The 22,100-nt window shown below is 42.3% G+C and overlaps 1 protein-coding gene across 1 annotated transcript in view; it reads left to right on the top strand.

Moving 5' to 3' along the window:
* enah.L (ENAH, actin regulator L homeolog) overlaps nt 1-22,100 on the top strand; it is an 80,699-nt gene that overhangs the window by 31,995 nt on the left and 26,604 nt on the right. Inside the window, 2 exon segments of the mRNA NM_001092191.1 lie at nt 8,085-8,250; nt 14,091-14,268. Of these exon segments, the coding sequence (NP_001085660.1) occupies nt 8,085-8,250; nt 14,091-14,268 (344 nt within the window).

Genomic DNA, 22,100 nt, shown 5'->3' with positions numbered 1-22,100 from the left:
AAACACCAGCACACTTAACTTTACATTTGCAAAGACTTTATTAAGAAATATCTTGCCGATACTCCACTTGCGCTCCTCTTCTGAAAAGGCGACATGGCAACGATCCGTCTTGCGGCGCTCGATTTCTCCTCCCTGCCTTCTATAGGAGATAGCCAGGGAGGAGAAATTGAGCGTCGCCAAATGGATCGTCGCCATGTGTTTTTTTTTCCCGTTAAGGGCAAACGAATATATTCTAAAAAAAAAAATTCATGTTACTGTTCCTTTAAGCCTTTTTATGTTTTTGTGCCGTAAATGAAAGTAATCATTTACTGCAATGATTTTGGAAGTTGCAGAGAAAGTTACATTTTGTGTGTCACGCTCACCTGCACATGAGTTAGCCATTGTTATTTAACTTAATGCGTTCCTTATTTACACAAGTGATCTGAATGTAAACACAGGGGAAAGGAGGGTTAGAGAAAACTCACACAAACAACTGTGCTTAGTACATGGGAATACCTACACTCACATAGTTTTATGGGATCTCTCTGTACAGACTATGAGCAAACGTAAGGGTCTGTTCCTGCTGAATTGTGCTTAGTACAGGGGAATACCTATGCTGCCATAGTTTTATGGGATCTCTCTCTACAGACTATGAACCAACTTAGGGGCTGTTCCTGCTGAATTGTGCTTAGTACAGGGGAATACCTATGCTGCCATAGTTTTATGGTATCTCTCTGTACAGACTATGAGCAAACTTAGGGGACTGTTCCTGCTGAATTGTGCTTAGTACATGGGAATGCCTATGCTGCCATAGTTTTATGGGATCTCTCTGTACAGACTATGAGCAAACTTAGGGGCTGTTCCTGCTGAATTGTGCTTAATACAGGGGAATACCTATGCTGCCATAGTTTTATGGGATCTCTCTGTACAGACTATGAGCAAACTTAGCGGCTGTTCCTGCTGAATTGTGCTTAGTACATGGGAATACCTATGCTGCCATAGTTTTATGGTATCTCTCTGTACAGACTATGAGCAAACTTAGGGGCTGTTCCTGCTGAATTGTGCTTAGTACAGGGGAATACCTATGCTGCCATAGTTTTATGGGATCTCTCTGTACAGACTATGAGCAAACTTAGCGGCTGTTCCTGCTGAATTGTGCTTAGTACATGGGAATACCTATGCTGCCATAGTTTTATGGTATCTCTCTGTACAGACTATGAGCAAACGTAAGGGTCTGTTCCTGCTGAATTGTGCTTAGTACAGGGGAATACCTATGCTGCCATAGTTTTATGGGATCTCTCTGTACAGACTATGTGCAAACTTAGGGGGTTGTTCCTGCTGAATTGTGCTTAGTACAGGGGAATACCTATGCTGCCATAGTTTTATGGGATCTCTCTGTACAGACTATGAGCAAACTTAGGGGCTGTTCCTGCTGAATTGTGCTTAGTACAGGGGAATACCTATGCTGCCATAGTTTTATGGGATCTCTCTGTACAGGCTATGAGCAAACTTAGGGGGCTGTTCCTGCTGAATTGTGCTTAGTACAGGGAATACCTATGCTGCCATAGTTTTATGGTATCTCTCTGTACAGGCTATGAGCAAACTTAGGGGCTATTCCTGCTGAATTGTGCTTAGTACAGGGGAATACCTATGCTGCCATAGTTTTATGGTATCTCTCTGTACAGACTATGAGCAAACGTAAGGGTCTGTTCCTGCTGAATTGTGCTTAGTACAGGGGAATACCTATGCTGCCATAGTTTTATGGTATCTCTCTGTACAGACTATGAGCAAACTTAGGGGCTATTCCTGCTGAATTGTGCTTAGTACAGGGGAATACCTATGCTGCCATAGTTTTATGGTATCTCTCTGTACAGACTATGAGCAAACGTAAGGGTCTGTTCCTGCTGAATTGTGCTTAGTACAGGGGAATACCTATGCTGCCATAGTTTAAGGATAATGGCACATAAAACATTTGGTTGCCCATGATAATCTTCCTTACCTCAGGCGTCAGTACATCCCTTGTTTACTTCCCATTAGCTAAAATACAAATTGGCAATGGTGAAACTTTCTCCTATACATTCATTACAAATTTTCTATGGTTTCTAAGTGATTTGTATATGTATTGCTATTGAAAGCAGCGTTTGTCTGTCTCTGCCTATTCTCTGTCCTGGTGGCTCTGACTGTTGATACAGTGTTGCAAAAGTCTTGGTTCCCCAGCAAAGTCAGGTCTGTTAATCCGCTGCCTTGTCTTAAGGTGGCCATACATGGAGAGATCCGCTCGTTTGGCGATGTCGCCAAACGAGCGGATCTCCCTCCGATATGCCCACCTTGAGGTGGGCAATATCGGGCTGATCCGATCGTGGGCCCTAGGGCCCAACGATCGGATCCTAGCGTTCGCCAACGGGCGGTCGGATCGCGGGACCGCATCAACGAACAGATGCGGCCGCGATCCGACGGGATTTTTAATCCCATCCGATCGAGATCTGGCCGACTTTCGGCCAGATCTCGATCGGGGAAGCCCGTCGGGGGCCCCCATACACGGGCCAATAAGCTGCCGACACGGTCTGTCGGCAGCTTTTATCGGCCCGTGTATGGCCACCTTTACACTGTATCCACAGTTGGGCCCAACAGTGCAGAGGATAGGCAGAGACAAACGCTGCTTTCAATAGCAATACATATACAAATAACTTAAAAACCATAGAAAATTTGTAATGATTGTATATGGGAAAGTTGCTTAGAATTTCATTTTCTTTTATTAGGGTGATTCTTGTCACTCCTAACCCCGGGCTGGCTCTCCCCCTTTCAACTAAATGCCCCAACCCACGGTGCTGCCATGTTGTTCCAGTGTATCATGTGTCTATATAAGCTGGGTGCATACACAGTTCTGTATTGCCCATGTGCTGTCCCAGGGTGCTATAAGGGGACGCCTGGAAAAGGTGTTTCCCCTTTACGTTAACTTTTAGTATGTTATAGGGCATAGACACACACTGCTATTTTGGGAGATTAGTTTCCCAGCGACAAATCCCTTCTTCTTCGGCTTCCCGCCGGCTAGAATGTAAATCGCCGGCGCAATGGCACTAGGAACGCTTCGTTTTCCGAAGTCGCCCAAAGTTGCCTCACAAGGAAACTTCAGGCAACTTCGGAAATCCGAAGCGATCAGAGTACTTTCCTGCTGGCGATTTACATTTGAGCCAGCGGGAAGTCAGTTCGGGGAGATTAGTCGCCCGATCAAGAAGCGATTTGTCATTGGGCAACTAAACTCCCTCAATAGCAGTGTGTGTCTCTGCCCATGGAGTGGCTAATTCTAAGCAGCTTTTCAATCGGTACTCATTATTTACTTTTTTTAATAGTTTTTGAATTATTTGCCTTCTTCTGACTCTTTCCAGTTTTCAAATAGGGGTCACTGACCCCATCTAAAAAACAACTGCTCTGTAAGGCTACAAATGTATTGTTATTGCTACTTTTTATTACTCGTCTTTCTATTCAGGCCTATCCTATTCATATTCCAGTCTCCATGCATGATTGCTAGGGTAAATTGGACCCTAGCAACCAGATGGCTGAAATCACAAGCCGGAGAGCTGCTAAATAAAAAGCTATTCATAGCGATTACTTATAACTTTATAACCAGTGAGAATGTGGAACAGAAGTATATACAGTGGTGTGAAAAACTATTTGCCCCCTTCCTGATTTCTTATTCTTTTGCATGTTTGTCACGCTTAAATGTTTCTGCTCATCAAAAACCGTTAACTATTAGTCAAAGATAACATAATTGAACACAAAATGCAGTTTTTAAATGAAGGTTTACGTTATTAAGGGAGAAAAAAGACTCCAAATCTACATGGGCCTGTGTGAAAAAGTGATTGCCCCCCTTGTTAAAAAATAACTTAACTGTGGTTTATCACACCTGAGTTCAATTTCAAAGGTTATAAAGCCATTTCTAAAGCTTTGGGACTCCAGCGAACCACAGTGAGAGCCATTATCCACAAATGGCAAAAACATGGAACAGTGGTGAACCTTCCCAGGAGTGGCCGGCCGACCAAAATGACCCCAAGAGCGCAGAGACAACTCATCCGAGAGGCCACAAAAGACCCCAGGACAACATCTAAAGAACTGCAGGCCTCACTTGCCTCAATTAAGGTCAGTGTTCACGACTCCATCATAAGAAAGAGACTGGGCAAAAACGGCCTGCATGGCAGATTTCCAAGGCGCAAACCACTTTTAAGCAAAAAGAACATTAAGGCTCGTCTCAATTTTGCTAAAAACATCTCAATGATTGCCAAGACTTTTGGGAAAATACCTTGTGGACCGACGAGACAAAAGTTGAACTTTTTGGAAGGTGCGCGTCCCGTTACATCCGGCGTAAAAGTAACACAGCATTTCAGAAAAAGAACATCATACCAACAGTAAAATATGGTGGTGGTAGTGTGATGGTCTGGGGTTGTTTTGCTGCTTCAGGACCTGGAAGACTTGCTGTGATAGATGGAACCATGAATTCTACTGTCTACCAAAAAATCCTGAAGGAGAATGTCCGGCCATCTGTTCATCAACTCAAGCTGAAGCGATCTTGGGTGCTGCAGCAGGACAATGACCCAAAACACACCAGCAAATCCACCTCTGAATGGCTGAAGAAAAACAAAATGAAGACTTTGGAGTGGCCTAGTCAAAGTCCTGACCTGAATCCTATTGAGATGTTGTGGCATGACCTTAAAAAGGCGGTTCATGCTAGAAAACCCTCAAATAAAGCTGAATTACAACAATTCTGCAAAGATGAGTGGGCCAAAATTCCTCCAGAGCGCTGTAAAAGACTCGCTGCAAGTTATTGCAAACGCTTGATTGCAGTTATTGCTGCTAAGGGTGGCCCAACCAGTTATTAGGTTCAGGGGGCAATTACTTTTTCACACAGGTTTGGATTTCTTTTCTCCCTAAATAATAAAAACCCTCATTTAAAAACTGCATTTTGTGTTTACTTGTGTTATATTTGACTAATAGTTAAATGTGTTTGATGAGCAGAAACATTTTGTGTGACAAACATGCAAAAGAATAAGAAATCAGGAAGGGGGCAAATAGTTTTTCACACCACTGTACATTATGCAGAATGTTATTTTTGGGGTTCGGTTCTTTAAACTCGGGCCCTGGTTTTTGCTGTGGGTTCTAGATGAAGGTATTATGTATGTATAGTGTAGCACGGTGAGTTCTGTGCACAGTCGGGCTAAACATAGCCAACATTGTGAGCTGACAGTATGTGGGCGATTCCCACTCACTCCCCACACACAGGCTTCTGACTCACAGATCCTACAGGTTGGTTCAGATGTTTTTGTTCCATTTGAAAACAAGAAGATGAAATTAATATTAATGCAGCCTCCTCTCAGTTCCTGCCTTCCCCCCAGGTTTATACATAGAACTGCAGTTAAATTTGCTCTTACACTAAATATATAACCTAAACTTGTTGGCAAGTGCTCAAAGCATTTGGTCAGGATGTGAGTCGGGGAGCCCTCTAGTGGTGATCAAATACATTGAGTTTCTAATGGTAAATTGTGAATGGCATTAAAGGGATATATCCTTACATTTTTCTTTTTCTTTACCTCTAGTTGGTGACAGTTTATTGTTGTTAAATAAAAAGTATCCAGTACAAAACTGCTATGGAGTTGTTTCTTCTGCTTCAAACTTAAACTGTGATTTAGTCTGTAAAGAGCTCAAACTCCTGCAATGGTGTAAACCGAGTTTCAGATCTGTTGTGACTGTTATGGAGATAGCTATAGCTAGAATCTCAGCCATAAAGCAGGGCAGCCACTGTGACAGAATGTTCTGTTATACAGATAGCTAGAATCTCAGCCATAAAGCAGGGCAGGACTGCTGCTTACAATGGGGATCAGACAGGATCTGTGCAGCCACTGGGACAGAATGCTCTGTTATACAGATAGCTAGAATCTCAGCTGCCATAAAACATTACAGGACTGCTGCTTACAATGGGGATCAGATAGGATCTGTGCAGCCACTGGGACAGAATGCTCTGTTATACAGACAGCTAGAATCTCAGCCATAAAGCAGGACAGGACTGCTGCTTACAATGGGGATCAGATAGGATCTGTGCAGTCACTGGGACAGAATGCTCTGTTATACAGATAGCTAGAATCTCAGCCATAAAGCAGGGCAGGACTGCTGCTTACAATGGGGATCAGATAGGATCTGTGCAGCCACTGGGACAGAATGCTCTGTTATACAGATAGCTAGAATCTCAGCTGCCATAAAGCAGGGCAGGACTGCTGCTTACAATGGGGATCAGATAGGATCTGTGCAGCCACTGGGACAGAATGCTCTGTTATACAGATAGCTAGAATCTCAGCTGCCATAAAGCAGGACAGGACTGCTGCTTACAATGGGGATCAGATAGGATCTGTGCAGCCACTGGGACAGAATGCTCTGTTATACAGACAGCTAGAATCTCAGCCACAAAGCAGGGCAGGACTGCTGCTTACAATGGGGATCAGATAGGATCTGTGCAGTCACTGGGACAGAATGTTCTGTTATACAGATAGCTAGAATAATTGCCATGCAGCAGGTTATCTCTTGATGTAAACATAGAATTGAATATAATGATTTTACAATTAAACACTTCATTATAGAGTGGGGTAATGAGGTGGTTGGTGCAAGTCTTTAAGATGTGGATAAACAGACCATATATGTTTGTTCCTATCTAGGGCAAAGACAAACTATTTCAGGCACAGTGATTCATTGGCCTGTTGAGCCTGCAGTCAATATAGAGGAAAATCCACCAGAGAGCTGTTATGGCTTATCAAATTGTCTGTATTATAGAGACGTGTTGCACAGCCAGTGACTCTGCCTCGGGCCCTGAAATGAAAAGCCCAGTGGCCTGTCCTTGACTCTCCTGCCTGGGAGATAAAGGTCTAACTGACCAATAACTGCAGAGGCTACACTGCTATACTCACCTGGGATGTAACATCATGCCATGGAGCGGCCATCTTTAACCTGTTTCTTAAAGGAAAACTATACCCCCCAAACAATGTAGGTCTCTATTAAAAGATACTGAGTAAAACAGCTCATGTGTAAAACCCTGCTTCATGTAAATGAACCATTATCATAATAATATACTTTTTTAGTAGTATGTGCCATTGGATAATCATAAATAGAAAATTGCCATTTTAAAAAACAAGGGCCGCCCCCAGAGATCGTAGGATTCACTGTGTACACATACAGACCACATGTAAGGTCACATGAGCCAATTAACAGACAGAGTTCTGCCTTTTTGCTTCCTCACTTCTTCCTGTTACAGTTAGTGTTGTAGTATTTCTGGTCAGGTGATCTCTGAGGCAGCACAGATAGAGTCACGAAATGGTGGTTTAAGGCAAGAGATGTAAAAGGGCAATATTTATGTAAATATATATTCCAGTTTGGTAAGATTCTTTAATATGTCATTCAATTTGATATAAACTATCTGTTGCTTAAGTATTCATTTTGGGGGTATAGTTTTCCTTTAAATGGATTCTCTCATGATTTTTATGATGTTGTTTTTATTTATAAATTACACTGTTTACACTGCAAATAATTCACTCTACAATATAAAATTTCATTCCTGAACCAACAAGTGTATTCTTTAGTTGTAATATTGGTGTGTAGGTGAATCTCAGGTCATTTTGCCTGGTCATGTGATTTCAGAAAGAACCAGCACTTTAGGATGGAACTGCTTTCTGGCAGGCTGTTGTTTCTCCTACTCAATGTAACTGAATGTGTCGCAGTGGGACCTGGATTTTACTATTGAGTGCTGTTCTTAGATCTACCAGGGAACTGTTATCTTGTGTTAGGGAGCTGCTATCTGGTTACCTTCCCATTGTTCTGTACTTTAGCTGCTGATATCACTCCCAACTTGCATTAAAGAGTGACTGAAGTTTATCAGAGCACAAGTCACATGACTTGGGGCAGCTGGGAAATTGACAAAATTTCTAGCCCCATGTCAGATTTCAGAATTAAATATAAAAAAATGTGTTTGCTCTTTTGAGAAATGAATTTCATTGCAGAATTCTGCTGGAGCAGCACTATTAACTGATGCCCATGACAGTATCCCTTTAACATGTGATCTTTCCTTGCAGTGAACAGAGCATCTGCCAAGCGAGAGCGGCTGTAATGGTTTATGACGATGCCAATAAGAAGTGGGTACCGGCCGGTGGGTCGACGGGGTTCAGCAGAGTTCATATTTATCATCACACGGGAAATAACACTTTCAGGGTCGTGGGAAGGAAAATTCAGGATCACCAGGTATGTCTATGGATTTGTGTAACAGTCGCTATTTTGTAGGCAGCAGTGCACCCGCTTGCTGTGCGTCCTCGGCACACCCAGTTACTTGCACCGTCTTGTTAAATAGACAAGAAAATGGCATTTGTGTGTAACGTGCCCAAAGTGATTTCATACTAATTGCTCATCCCATAGCACTTGTTCCCTGCATGTCACGTCCTGCGCTGCATTTGGGCGCAGTCATGATGTAATGTCGCATTAAGACTCCTTGTATCATGGCACTCGGCCAACTTGTCTAAAGTGGACACTCTCCTTCATATTGCTCAGGGAAATGTCAGGGGCCCCACTGCGGAGTCTTCATGGGCACTCGGAGCTCTGTACAATGTGTTGTATGATATATTGCCTTTAAATCAACTGCTCTGAGACTGCGCAGTTATATGTGTGTCTTATGGGTTCATTCTGTACTCTCACAGCCCAGTCCTCTTGTCTGGCAAGATTCATGTAATTTATACTGGTTACACTGGTATCTTGTTATGCGCAAAGGGGCCAATCCTTTCTGTATATCTGTAACCTTAGGAGCTAAGGGGGCCCAGCCTGAAGTTCAGTTAGGGGCAGATTTGGGGGGAGTGCTTATTTGTGCCCTGGGTACCCCATGAACTATAGCAGGGTGACTGTTACCCCAATGTTTCTATATATCTGTAACCTAAAGTTAAGGGGGCCAATTTGGGTGAGATTTGTGGTGAGTGCTTATTTGTGCCCTGGGTACCCCTGAAACTATAGAAGGGTGACTGTTACCCCAATGTTTCTATATATCTTTAACCCAGGGGCGCTCCACCAATGAGGCGAGTTGAGACACTCGCCTCAGGCGGCAGCACCCCCCTGGTTACCAGGGGCGGCAAAAATGCCGCTCCTGGTAACTAAGAGCCGAATTTCCGGTTTTCAACCCGGAAATTCGGCTCTTCTAGTGCAGAGAGCGCAATTGCGCTCTCTGCACTAGCGTCGTGCAGCGCCCCGACCCCCTCCTGCGCAGAAAATGTGAGCGCCGTGAGGAGGGGTCGGGGCGGCAACGGAAGGCCGCCTCAGGCGGCAGAAAGGCGCGGATCGGCGCTGCTTTAACCTTGTTATGAGCTAAGGGGACCCAGTCTGAAGGCCAGTTAGGGAGAGATTTGGGGTGAGTGCTTATTTGTGCCCTGGGTACTAGTGATGTGCGAGTCAGGGTTTCCGTGACCCGCACACGACCTTAACCCTCCCTGCTATGACCCGGGCCGCCCACACCCGCTTCCGGGGGTCCTTTTATAGACCCACGCCAACCCACCCCGCCAATGACGTCACAAAAGGGGCGGGACGAGCAGATGCGAGACTCTAAAACCGGAAGTCAGATGCCGGCATTTGAAGGTGGCGGGCGGGGAGAGCAGGAGCCAACCGCGAGGAGCACTGCGAGGGTTTACACCAGCGGGTATCGGGTCGGCCCGCACATCACTACTGGGTACCCCCGGACAAAAGCAGGGTGACTGTAACTATGATTTATTATATGTTGTTAAGCCTTGTTATAACCTGGGGCTCAGACCAAATGTTAGCCAATGTAGGGAGTGTTGCAGCATTACAAGTATTTATCACACTTTCTCACTGCCACAGCCGCATGTCTCCATGGGGAAGGTTCTGAAGTCTCTAATTAAACAGACGGTGCACGAATGAGTCTCCATCCAGCAAAGCCCATAATAATTATATCATAAGATTAATCAGTGTTAAACTTTTTTTTTTTTCCGAAATGGGACCCAGACTGAGTCTTGGCAGATTTAATTCAGAATTAATAATGTATCTCTGTTTAAATAAGGCTGCTTTCAGATTAAATGTGTGGCTGCAGAGAAATGATCACTGTAAATAATGTGGCAATGCACCATGGGAACCCGGTTTGGGGCCAAACAAAGTTCCAAGGCATAACCATTATTTTCCACAGTCAAAATAGAATCAAATTGTGATCTTTGGCTATAAGGAACTTTTTTGGCAGAAAATCTCATTTAGAGAAGTCCACTATATAAATTATCATACATATTGCAGAGACTCAGATGATCAGATGAGGTGTGACACACGCACATATGGTGAAGGTTCCTTGACAAGCTATCCACACATGCTTCGGGAAGACCATTATATTAATTATAATAATATTAGAGATGCACTGTCTGGCAGGAACTACCTCTCTGCTGTGGTTAATAGAAAGCTTTTAGGAGGGTTGCTTTGCTGCTTTAAGAAAAAATAACCATAAACCATAAATCCCTGTTACTGACACTGATTTAGACATTCTATATAAGATTTCCTTTTTGCTAGATTCCCCAACAACAACCGCTCTCTACTGTCCTTCAAATAAAGAAACCCCTTTGCATGTTGATAAAATCTCCTTTCCTAGGCTTTTTTTTTTTTTTTTTTAAAGACACATTGTTTTATTGATGTTGTGTTTATTTATTCAGTCATTTCATCTCTAGAGAGCTTCTAATCTGGGGAGACTCCGTCCCTATTCATTGTCATTTAGATCATCTCATTGACTATCATAGTTAGTTGCCAGTCACTGTATTGAATGTCTTATTTGTAGGCGGTGCCCAAAATTGCACCCTTTTAATGCAGAAGAAGTCGGACCAATGACGTATTTATGGGCAGAAGTATCCTTGCAATAGTTGCCCCACATGCTAAGATGGAATAAACCTTTGCGGCTGCTGTCTGATACTGTACTTATTTTATGACCTAACCAAATTGTGTGTCCACTTCCTTCGGCTACGGTAATGATGGAGGGCGGTTACTCCTAGTAGCTAATGGGATTTAAAAGGAGTGGGTGCCTCACCCTGTCTGATATCCTTCTGAGAAGCCACAAAGAAACACTTTGAGCCAAGAGCAGCTCACCTTGTGCCTGGTGCTATAATTAACTGTGTAATTGTTCTGTATATGTAGCTCTTTCCCAGTACACCCAACGACTTACCCATGGAACCTCTGAAATTTAGCCGGAGGGAGCATATTCATATGAATGGAGTCTACCCATTAAACGCTAATGAAGGTTCGTTATTGATAGAAACACAATGGCCCAGTGCCAGAAACCAACTGATTCCTGTGCTGTTGCTGCACATTGGACTGACAATGGCAGAATTCTGGAGACCTGGTCTAATGGCTACCACATCTAGAACAAAATTGGCTCTAGCACACCCTTGCCTCCTTAAAGGAGAAGGAAAGAAGTTTATTGTCAGTAGATTAGCCACAATAGCGCAAGCTATAACACTTTTTATTCTGTAGAATGCTTTATCATACGTACCTGAATAGCTCTAGAAGCTCTGTTTGTTTAGGATAGCAGCTGCCATATTCAATTGGTGTGACATCACATCCGGCCTGAGTTTCCCTGCTCAGTCATAGCTCTGGGCTCAGATTACAGCTGGGAGGGGAGGAGGAGAGGAACAAACTGAGCATGCTCAAGCCCTAGCCCTGGAGGTTTAAGGTGAAAACAGGAAGTCTGATACAGAAGCCCATGTGTACACAATAGAAGGAAAGAAATGTTGTGTTTCTTTTGACAGAGGACTCAGAGCAGCATTACTTTTAGGGTTTACTGGTGTATTTATATAGACCTTTCTGATAAAGCATACTTAATGTTAGCCTTTCCTTCTCCTTTAACTCAAAGATGTCTGGTGCACAATGGTAGAGGTTCGGCAACCTCAATCCCAATGTGTAGAAAAAATCCAAAGGCACACAGAACTGCTGCAAGCAAGGAACACCTTGCATGTTCAATGCGGAAGTGCAATGTTTCGGGGTCACGCCCCTTTGTCAAGCATACAGACAATTAGTGCAATAGAGAATATAAAGCAAAACAGTTAAAACAATTCGCGCATGTCCAATGGTGAAAAGCCCAATGAAATCCAAGTCCTTCAATCATGTGATAGCAAAATAGCCAAAGTCCAAGTTTTTCTCCTAGTACCCAATACATATACATAAACATACAAAAGTGTGAAAAGAAAATTCAATCAGCGACTCTTACCTTACACGATGATGGGTAAGGGGCCTTCAATACCTGTACCAATCATAAATTGTAGAAATATATTTTCATCTACAAAAAATGAAAATTTGTAGCAAGACAAATTATATTCCTCATTCAATCCCTTAGGATGCCTGATTGTAAAGGCCATATTCCTGCACTTTTTATATCCTGCCCTTGTTTAGTTACTACCTTCTCAAGGATCTGCCAACGCATTTGCGCCACCCGGTGACCCTGGGCAAAAAAATGCCTCGCCAGTAGCATTTTTTTCTCACTCTATTTCTCTTTATCACATTCCCTTTTATGTTCGCTGGCAGTCATTGGCAAAGTAGCTACCAAATGCCATGAATCTAGGGTGATTAACTGCAACCCCACAACTGCTAACATCTAAGCCTGGGGGCACCTTAATTGCCACAATATTTTTGAGGGATACTTGCTCACACGAGCACTTGGTGAGTCTTCTTAATGGCTGGTTATGGGTTCCCATTCCCTAATTGTTATGTAATCTGGAGGAATACCTTGGTACACAAGTGCAGTTTGCTCATTTAAATAGTTGGATGACTTTGCAGGTGTCATTATTGAGTTGATACTTCAAGATTAAATCTGGTATAATCTAGAACGGGGGTTCCCAAACTTTTACCCATGAGTCACGTTGAAATGTGAAAAAAGAGTTGGGGAGCAACAAATGCATGAAGAAAGTCACCAAGGATGTCAAATAAGGCCTGTGATTGGCTATTTGGTGGCCCCTATGAGGACTGGCAGCCTACAGGAGGCTCTGTTTATCAGTTCACCTGGTTTTTATGCAACTAAAACAAGCCTGGAATTCAAAAATAAGCTCCTACTTTGAGGCCACTGGGAGTAACATACAATGCATTGGTGAGAAACATGTTGCTTGTGAGCCACTGGCTGGGGATCAATGATCTAGAACAGGGTTCCCCAAACTTTTTTACCCTTGAGCCACAATAAAATGTAAAAACAGTTGAGGAGCAACACAAGCATGAAAAAGTCCCTTGGGATGCCAAATAAGGGCTGTGATTGGCCATTTGGTAGCCCCTATGTGGACTGGCAGCCTACAAGAGGCTCTACTTGACACTTTGCTTAGTTTTTATGCAATTAACACTTGCTTCCAAGCCTAGAATTCCAAAAATAAGCACCTGCTTTGAGGACACTGAGAGTAACATCCAAGGGGTTGGAGAGCAACATGTTGCTCACGAGCTACTGGTTGGGGATGACCTAGAAGATCCCTTATCCTTAGTTGGTGCACCTTGTTGACATTGGCACAGCCATGCAGGATCCGTCTATCTCTAGAAACTGCATTAGGCAACTGCCCATGGTGGTGTGTTTATGTATGTCTGGCATTTAGGAGACTGCTAACAATGCTTTAATCTCTTCAGATTAATCCATAGTAGAATGTGTCATTCTATTAACCTAGATATACAACCCTGTGTCTCATGTAGTTACTAGCCACTTTCTGTATAGTCTAATGATATCCCTGCTGGCAGCTGGTACATCCCCATGCTTCAGAATACACTGTGGACATTATTTACAAATTCCACAGGCGCAAATGCTGGAGCCCTATGGGATGCAAAATTACCCATTCATGGAGCAATTGCACCCATGGGATCTGTGTTTTGCACTTTATGCTAAATCTAGTGCAAAGTGCAGCCCAGACAGGCAGTAGGTATTTGGCCCCAGTGTGACTTGTGCTAGTTGGTGCTCCCTAGTTTTCTAGTCTGAATGAAACACAAGCTATGGCCAGCCAAAGATTATAGAGCCCATATGTGTATATACTGTATTTATATGTACATATCCAGGCTAAAAAACGTGATTCCACCCTAACATTGCCTTGTGTCTTTAGGTGGTGATAAACTGTGCCATCCCCAAAGGACTGAAATATAATCAAGCAACTCAGACCTTCCACCAGTGGAGAGATGCCAGGCAAGTCTATGGCCTCAATTTTGGAAGTAAGGAGGATGCCAATGTGTTTGCGAGTGCCATGATGCATGCCTTAGAAGTGCTGAACTCCCAGGAATCTGGTAAGGAGCTTTTTGATGGATATCATTGTCCTCTTACCCCTAACTGAATTCCACAGTTGGGCATATTGTTTTATTTTAGTCTGGTCACCCTGTGCCATGTGAGTTGGTGTGTGGTCACAGTGCCCAGAGCTGGTTGTAAGGGTCAGGACACACAGGCAGATTCGGGGAGATTAGTCGCCTGGCAACAAATCTCCACTTTTTCGGGGCGACTAATCTCCCTGAACTGCCTTCCCGCCAGTTAAAATGTAAATCACCAATTTGGTTTCCGAAGTCGCCTGAAGTTTCCTAGTGAGGCAGCTTTGCAAATTAAAGCGCTTTGAGTGCCACCCCACCCGCGATTTACATTTTAGCGACCGGGGAGGCAGTTTAGGGAGATTAGTTGCCACGAAGAAGAGATTTGTCGCCGGGGCGACTAATCTCCCCGAATCTGCTGTGTTTCCTGACCCTTAAACTCTGTAATCTCTTCTGTTTGTGTATGAGCCCCTCTCTGTGGTTGGGCTTTTAGTGCAGACCTTTGCCATTGGGGTTTTTTTTCTTCTTCTGTATAAAGAATGTGCCACTTGGTTTTGCCAGTGGTATATCTCATGCCCGTGTGCCGACAGAAACATCAACTACTCTGCTTCAGGCAATTCTGTCAGTATTTGCAAATATATTTTTATCTGTATGTGTAGGAACAGCCATAGTGCTTGTAGTTTATTGTAAATGCACTTATGAGAACACTAAAAGGTGCTGCACCTCTAGGAGCACCCAGATCAGGACACTAATTGTGGTCTTGCTTCTAGAACCTACTCGTATAGGTCCCCTACTGGGTCAGCTGCATCGAACGCAAAACTATACTTAAAGGGGTGGTTCACTTTTAGTATGTTACAGAATATCCAGTTCCTAGCAATTTTGCAATTGGTCTTCATTATTTATATTTTATAGTTTTTGAGTTATTGGTCTTTTTCTTCTGACTCTTTCCAGCTTTCAAATGGGGGTCACTGACCCCACCTAAAAAACAAATGCTCTGTGAGACTACAAATGTATTGTTATTGCTACTTTTTATTACTCATCTTTCTATTCAGGCCTCTCCTATTCATATTCCAGTCTCTTAAGCAAATCAATGCATGGTCGCTAGGGGAATTTGGACTCTAGCAACTATATTGCCGAAATAACTGGAGATCTGATGAATAAAAAGCTAAATAATTCAAAAACCACAAATAATAAAAATGAAAACCAATTGCAAATTGTCTCAGAATATCACTCTCTACATCATACTAACAGTTATCTCAAAAGTGAACAATCACTTTAAGGGAGAACTAAACCCCCCAGTAACAAAAACCTTGTCAGGAATCCGCTTCAACTGTTCATGCACCCGCAGCCTCAGATTCAGCGAAGATCCTTGAAAAGAATAAGAGCAATGACTTTCAGGGGCATTTTTTTGACTAATGCACAGTGAGGGGAGGAGGGCTTTTGTTACTGGGAGAGGGGTTAGTTCTCCTTTAAAGGAGAACTAAAGCTTAACTAAAGGATTAGCTAGAAATGTTTTGTGCTTCTGTACCAGCCCAAGGCAACCACAGCCCTTTAGCAGTAAATATCTGTCTCTCCAAAGATGCCCCAGTAGCTCCCCATCTTCTTTTCTGCTGATTCACTGCACATGCTCTGTGCTGCTGTCACTTACTGAGCTTAGGGACCCACTCACAATATACAGTACACATAGAATAGAAATGTCACAATATAAGGCTGATTAGTCATTAATACAGATAATTACTACATGGCAGCACAGAAACCAGTGCAATTAGCATCAGAATTTAATAATCAGCCCTGTAGCATCAGCTTATATTACAGACCAATCTCATTTTCTGCTGGATAATTAGTGACGAGCCCTAAGCTTAGCTTCTCAACAGCTGCTCGGAGCCCACTGAGCATGTGAGTGTCACAGACACTTTCCAAGATGGTGACCCCCTGTGACAAGTTTGAAGTCCTGGATCATTGCTGCTATTGACAAGCTGAAACTTTAGCCTCGTGCAATAAGTTCACTATATAAAATATGGCATTTTTAGCCACATTTAGTTTTAGGGTTTAGTTCTCCTTTAATATTTTATTGTTCCAATGAGGAATCCAGAGCTAGGATCGGGAATGTTTCTTGTTGGGATTTCACGTGGGGTAACCCACAGAGGAGCTGCTCGGTTTTAGCTTATTTAATGAGCACATTAATGGAGCGGTCCTACTGCTGGCATGCTCCGATTTATTTGCAATATTGACTGGCACACGTAACATGCAGTGTGGGGATCTCCCCCTACATTTATTTCATCTGTGATTAGTATGTGGCTCAATAAACGCAGTAGAGATCCCACATTGGATTGTTTTGTGTGTCCTTGGAGTCGCTGGGGTGCCGATAACCCCCAGGCTGAGCACCCGACTGTATTGAACTAGGAGTGAGGATATTTGACTGCATAGTCTTTTTGAGGTTTTTTGAGGACAAGATGAAAAGAAAAAATAAACGTTGTGATTTGCTCCCAGTTCAGCGTGCAGAGTTGCAGTTTCACACCAGACAGATTCACAGCTGTAACAGCGCCCTCTTGTGTCCAGGAATAGTTACTGCTCATTTTCTGCTGTTTCTCTTGAGTATTCTCTCACTGCTTGTCTCCTTATGATTCAATTGTCATTGTTTTTTCTTTTTGTATAACGGTTTTAGCTGCTGTTTGATTTAATCCATTGCTGACAGCACCTGCTTGATGATATCGGTAGTTACTTATTAGTTTGTTTTAATGGAATTCCCAGCCCAGATGCACTTGGGCCAAGCAATATGGCAACGCTCGTGCAGGTATAAATGAGCTGTTTGGACATTCCAGAAGTGCTGGAGCGTAAGAGCTAGTGGCAGTGTAGTTTTGCAGAACATCAAGCCCTGAATGTTGCCTGTTGCTGCTCTGTCCCAGGCATAAAGGGGGGCTTCAATATCTGCTTCTGTTTTTTTTTATTGGATATTCCTTGCTATGTGCTGCATTGTAGCGCTGAATGGAATCTAGCATTGCAAGACTGCCTAACGAAGGAGCGGTTTCCTTATGTATGACCATTGCTGCCATCAGAAATCACGAGGCCCCATACAACAAAATGTTCTGGGCCCCCTGGAAGACACCCACCCCAGCCTGCCCCCTCCATACCCACCCCAGATCCCACTCACACCACACTGAAAAATACAAAAATAAAAACATTGGCTGCCAGGCCCACCTACAAGTTAAAAAAAAAAATCATTGGTGATCAGGGTCACCCTATAAATATATATATATATATAATATAAAAAAAAACAATTGAAGCCAGGGCCCCCCATAAAAGTTTTAAAAAAAAAATTGGCAGTCAGACTCCCCTACAAGTTAAAAAAAATAAAAACAAAATCATTTGTGTTCCTCGTCCCCCATAAAAGTTAAAATGGAACTTACGTTTAAAGATCTTCTTTATTCTCCTCTTCTTCTGGTCTAATCCGAGGCTTTAGGCTCTTTTCGCGACTTTCGGGTCCAAGCAAAGGCTTTTGGCTAGGTTTCTTATCGTATGTATGTATGTATGTTTGATATATATATATATATATAATGACGGCTCGAGTCTAAGAGCCGAAACGTTGAATAAACCCATTTTTTTTTTTTTCACAAAAGACCTATGAGTGTGGATTTCTTTGCTCTATAGATTTTGATATATGTTCCAGCACCTAGTCGTTTCGTTTGTTTTCTGAGTGCACCTATCCAGTAGTTTTTTATTTATTTATATATATAATTATAGTCCAACAGTTATTTCCAGCACAATGTGTATCAAACAATAACCCAGGTGCTATCCATAGGTGCTTCCATAAACAAATTACTTGAAAAACAGATGCACACCAGGATTTAAAAGATATTAAAAAATAGTGAATTTTATTTAATGCATTTCTTAAAATAGATCAGGTCAACATTTCAGTCTGGGTCTAAGACCTTTGTGTGTGTATATATATAGATAGATAGATAGATAGATAGATAGATAGAAAAGAAATGAAGAAGCTCGCACTCACAGGGCTTATCAAGTCAAAAAAGTGTTTAATTGAATCAAAAATCAACTAACGTTTCGGCTTGCACTCAAGCCTTTCTCAAAGTGAATATATAAACACTCACCAAACATTTAAACCCAAAAGTGGCGGAAATCAGTGTGGTGTGACGTCACAGTGACGTTAATTGGGGATTTTCCATTAGGGAGAACACATCAACACAACAATGAGACAGTGTAACAGTTACATATAAAGAGTGATCTGTTCAAAAAAGCATAGTTATAATAGCAGCGTAACATTGGTAACAAATTTGCAACAATGTATAGCGATGACCCGGGTTCGTTCTCAGTATAACTCCGGATGCGCGTCTACGTAGTGCAGTCTAATGACAACAGTTTAAGTAAAATCACATTATTTTAGCAGCGGTGTCAAATAAGAAAATAACGGTTACCCGCCTGCTGAAGGGGTTTCTCGCTGGTAGCTCCATGTACCTCAACGGGCGCAGTCGAAGCCCGAGCTCCCAAAGGTCTCCTGCTCTATTGGATTGACTGCGCTAGTTGTTGCGCTTCGTCTCACATAGCCGATGACTGCGGTGGCAGTGTGTGACGCCGCTCCCAGTTGTCAGTCTCACGCAGGGCCAGTTGCGATGCTGTAGGATTGTCTTCTAGCGACCCGCACGCATGTGTCGGAATTACCGATCCGAAATGCAGCGTAGCAAACTCTGTGTCCACTTGGGGGTTGTGTGGGGTCAAAGGGTTCATCAAGGGGTGTATGGGGGTCATATTCATTAGTCCATCAGTAATAATGATACGTTTACGGCAACTCCATGTCCCCCGACTTGTAAAGGTAATGTTTAAATATGTCATGAACTGCGGTACCAATAGTGGATCTTACTACAGATCTTCCTCTCCCATGGCCGCGGGTTGTAAGGGTTCACTTTGAGAAAGGCTTGAGTGCAAGCCGAAACGTTAGTCGATTTTTGATTCAATTAAACACTTTTTTGACTTGATAAGCCCTGTGAGTGCGAGCTTCTTCATCTCTTTACTTAATTTTTGGGCTTTTCGCACCCAGGCAACGTTTACCTGTAGACGTGCAGTGCCGGCTTTCAGACTACTATATATATATACTATATATATTTGAGAAAGGCCTCTGAAGAGGTCGAAACGTCAGTCTCCTATGTGAATAAAAGTGCGGACCTTTTTTGTATAATATTTAATCTGATTTTGGACACTGCACCCAGGCATCCGTGAACTTTGTGACGTGAGTGCCGACTCCACCATTGAATATATATAGATAGAGAGATAGAGAGATAGAGAGATAGAGAGATAGAGAGATAGAGAGATAGAGAGATAGAGAGATAGAGAGAGAGATATATAGATAGAGAGATATATAGAGAGAGAGATAGAGAGAGAGATAGAGAGAGAGATAGAGAGAGAGATAGAGAGAGAGATAGAGATAGAGATAGAGTTATATATATATATATATATATATATATATATATATATATATATATATATATATATATATATATATATATATATATATATATATATATATATATATAGTCCAGTGTATATATATATAGTCCAGTATATATATATATAGTTATATATATATATATAGTCCAGTATATATATATATAGTTATATATATATATATATAGTCCAGTATATATATATATAGTTATATATATATATATATAGTCCAGTATATATATATATCTATCTATATAGATAGATAGATAGATAGATAGATAGATAGATAGATAGATAGATAGATAGATAGATAGATAGATAGATAGATATAGCCCTCAGTGAAAAAACAGCGTTCAACGGACATTGATTACAGGTAATGCTAAAATGCACATAAAATATAAAACAAGTTAGGGACCGCCATTCGGGGTTTACCTTGACGTGGTATGGTGGCTTATCAGTTTTATGATCATAACTTTGTAACAAAATAACCCCTATTTTGGGTACATATGCAATAGCATTTATTATACTTATATATATACTTTAAAGCCTTTAGAGTGCTCCCACAACCCCCCTGTTTTGATATTTTATATATATATATAGTCCAGATGATAGTCCAGATGTACCTGCACTCGAACTCCAACGTCTGTATGTGGGTGCTGGGTCAAATTCAATTGTATAATTCCTATAGATGGACCCGCACTCCAAATTCATGTGACATAAAAGGTTTTTATTGATTCATCTGCACGAGTGATGAATCAATAAAAACCTTTTATGTCACATGAATTTGGACTGCGGGTCCATCTATAAGAAAATATATATATACATACACACACACAGCGAGCAGATCCACACGTGCATCAAATCCCTCTACGTTCGTTGTCCTTTGCTGCTCTCTAGTGGGGGTTGTAAAGTTTACATCTAAAAATCACTGCATTTCCTCAGGCCAAGATGTGACCCCCTCCTGTTATAGGAGACCCAAATAACAGAAAGCAACACTTCTTGCCTGTAAATCCTGGGTATCGTTAGCTACATTTATATATGGATGTTGTGCACGTCAAAGTTGTATAACTTACCCTGGCAACCAGGCAGCTGTTTGGAAGTCGGAATAGAACGTAATTACGAGAGAATTTGGCAATGGGTGTTTTTCTGTGCTGGGTCAGTTATATTAACAACCAAATAGCGTTTTCAGCTGCAGACTAAATAGAGGCAAAAGAGGGAAATGTAGAAAGAATACAAAATAAAACATGAAGAGCAACTGAAAAGTTGCTTAGAATAGGAGGAGCTGGTTTGCCAGACATTTTCCACTCAACCCCACTATGTTTGGTAAGGTCCCCTTCACTCATGACAAGGTTACACATCTAGTAAATAGATCAGTCATTCAGCCACAGTTTCAAGAATATCTAGAGCAGCAAATATATATTCACCCCAGACCTCACCTTAAATGATCTTCAAGCTGGGCTTTTGGCTGTATCTTAAAGAGCAAAAAGTAACTTACCCTATATCTCACACTAACTGGCTTTTAGGCTAAGCCCTCCAACTTTGCTGTACCCCCTATTTCCAAACCAACCATATTCTCTCAGTTATACAGATATCCGATATACAGGACTGCTGCTTACAATGGGGATCAGATAGGATCTGTGCAGCCAATGGGACAGAATGTTCTATTATACAGATAGCTAGAATCTCAGCCATAAAGCAGGACAGGACTGGTGCTTACAATGGGGATCAGATAGGATCTGTGCAGCCACTGGTACAGAATGCTCTGTTATACAGATAGCTAGAATCTCAGCCATAAAGCAGGTCAGGACTGCTGCTTACAATGGGGATCAGATAGGATCTGTGCAGCCAATGGGACAGAATGTTCTGTTATACAGATAGCTAAAATCTCAGCCATAAAGCAGGACAGGACTGCTGCTTACAATGGGGATCAGATAGGATCTGTGCAGCCACTGGGACAGAATGTTCTGTTATACAGATAGCTAGAATCTCAGCCATAAAGCAGGGTAGGACTGCTGCTTACAATGGGGATCAGATAGGATCTGTGCAGCCTCTGGGACAGAATGCTCTGTTATACAGATAGCTAGAATCTCAGCCATAAAGCAGAGCAGGACTGCTGCTTACAATGGGGGTCAGGCAGGATCTGTGCAGCCTCTGGGACAGAATGCTCTGTTATACAGATAGCTAGAATCTAAGCTGCCATAAAGCAGGGTAGGACTGCTGCTTACAATGGGGATCAGATAGGATCTGTGCAGCCTATGGGACAGAATGCTCTGTTATACAGATAGCTAGAATCTCAGCCATAAAGCAGAGCAGGACTGCTGCTTACAATGGGGGTCAGGCAGGATCTGTGCAGCCTCTGGGACAGA

This window comes from Xenopus laevis, chromosome 5L, assembly GCF_017654675.1.
Source record: "Xenopus laevis strain J_2021 chromosome 5L, Xenopus_laevis_v10.1, whole genome shotgun sequence".
Classification (NCBI taxonomy): Eukaryota; Metazoa; Chordata; class Amphibia; order Anura; family Pipidae; genus Xenopus; species Xenopus laevis.
The sequence above is the reverse complement of the archived record's forward strand: the minus strand, read 5'-3'. Positions and strand labels throughout refer to the sequence as shown.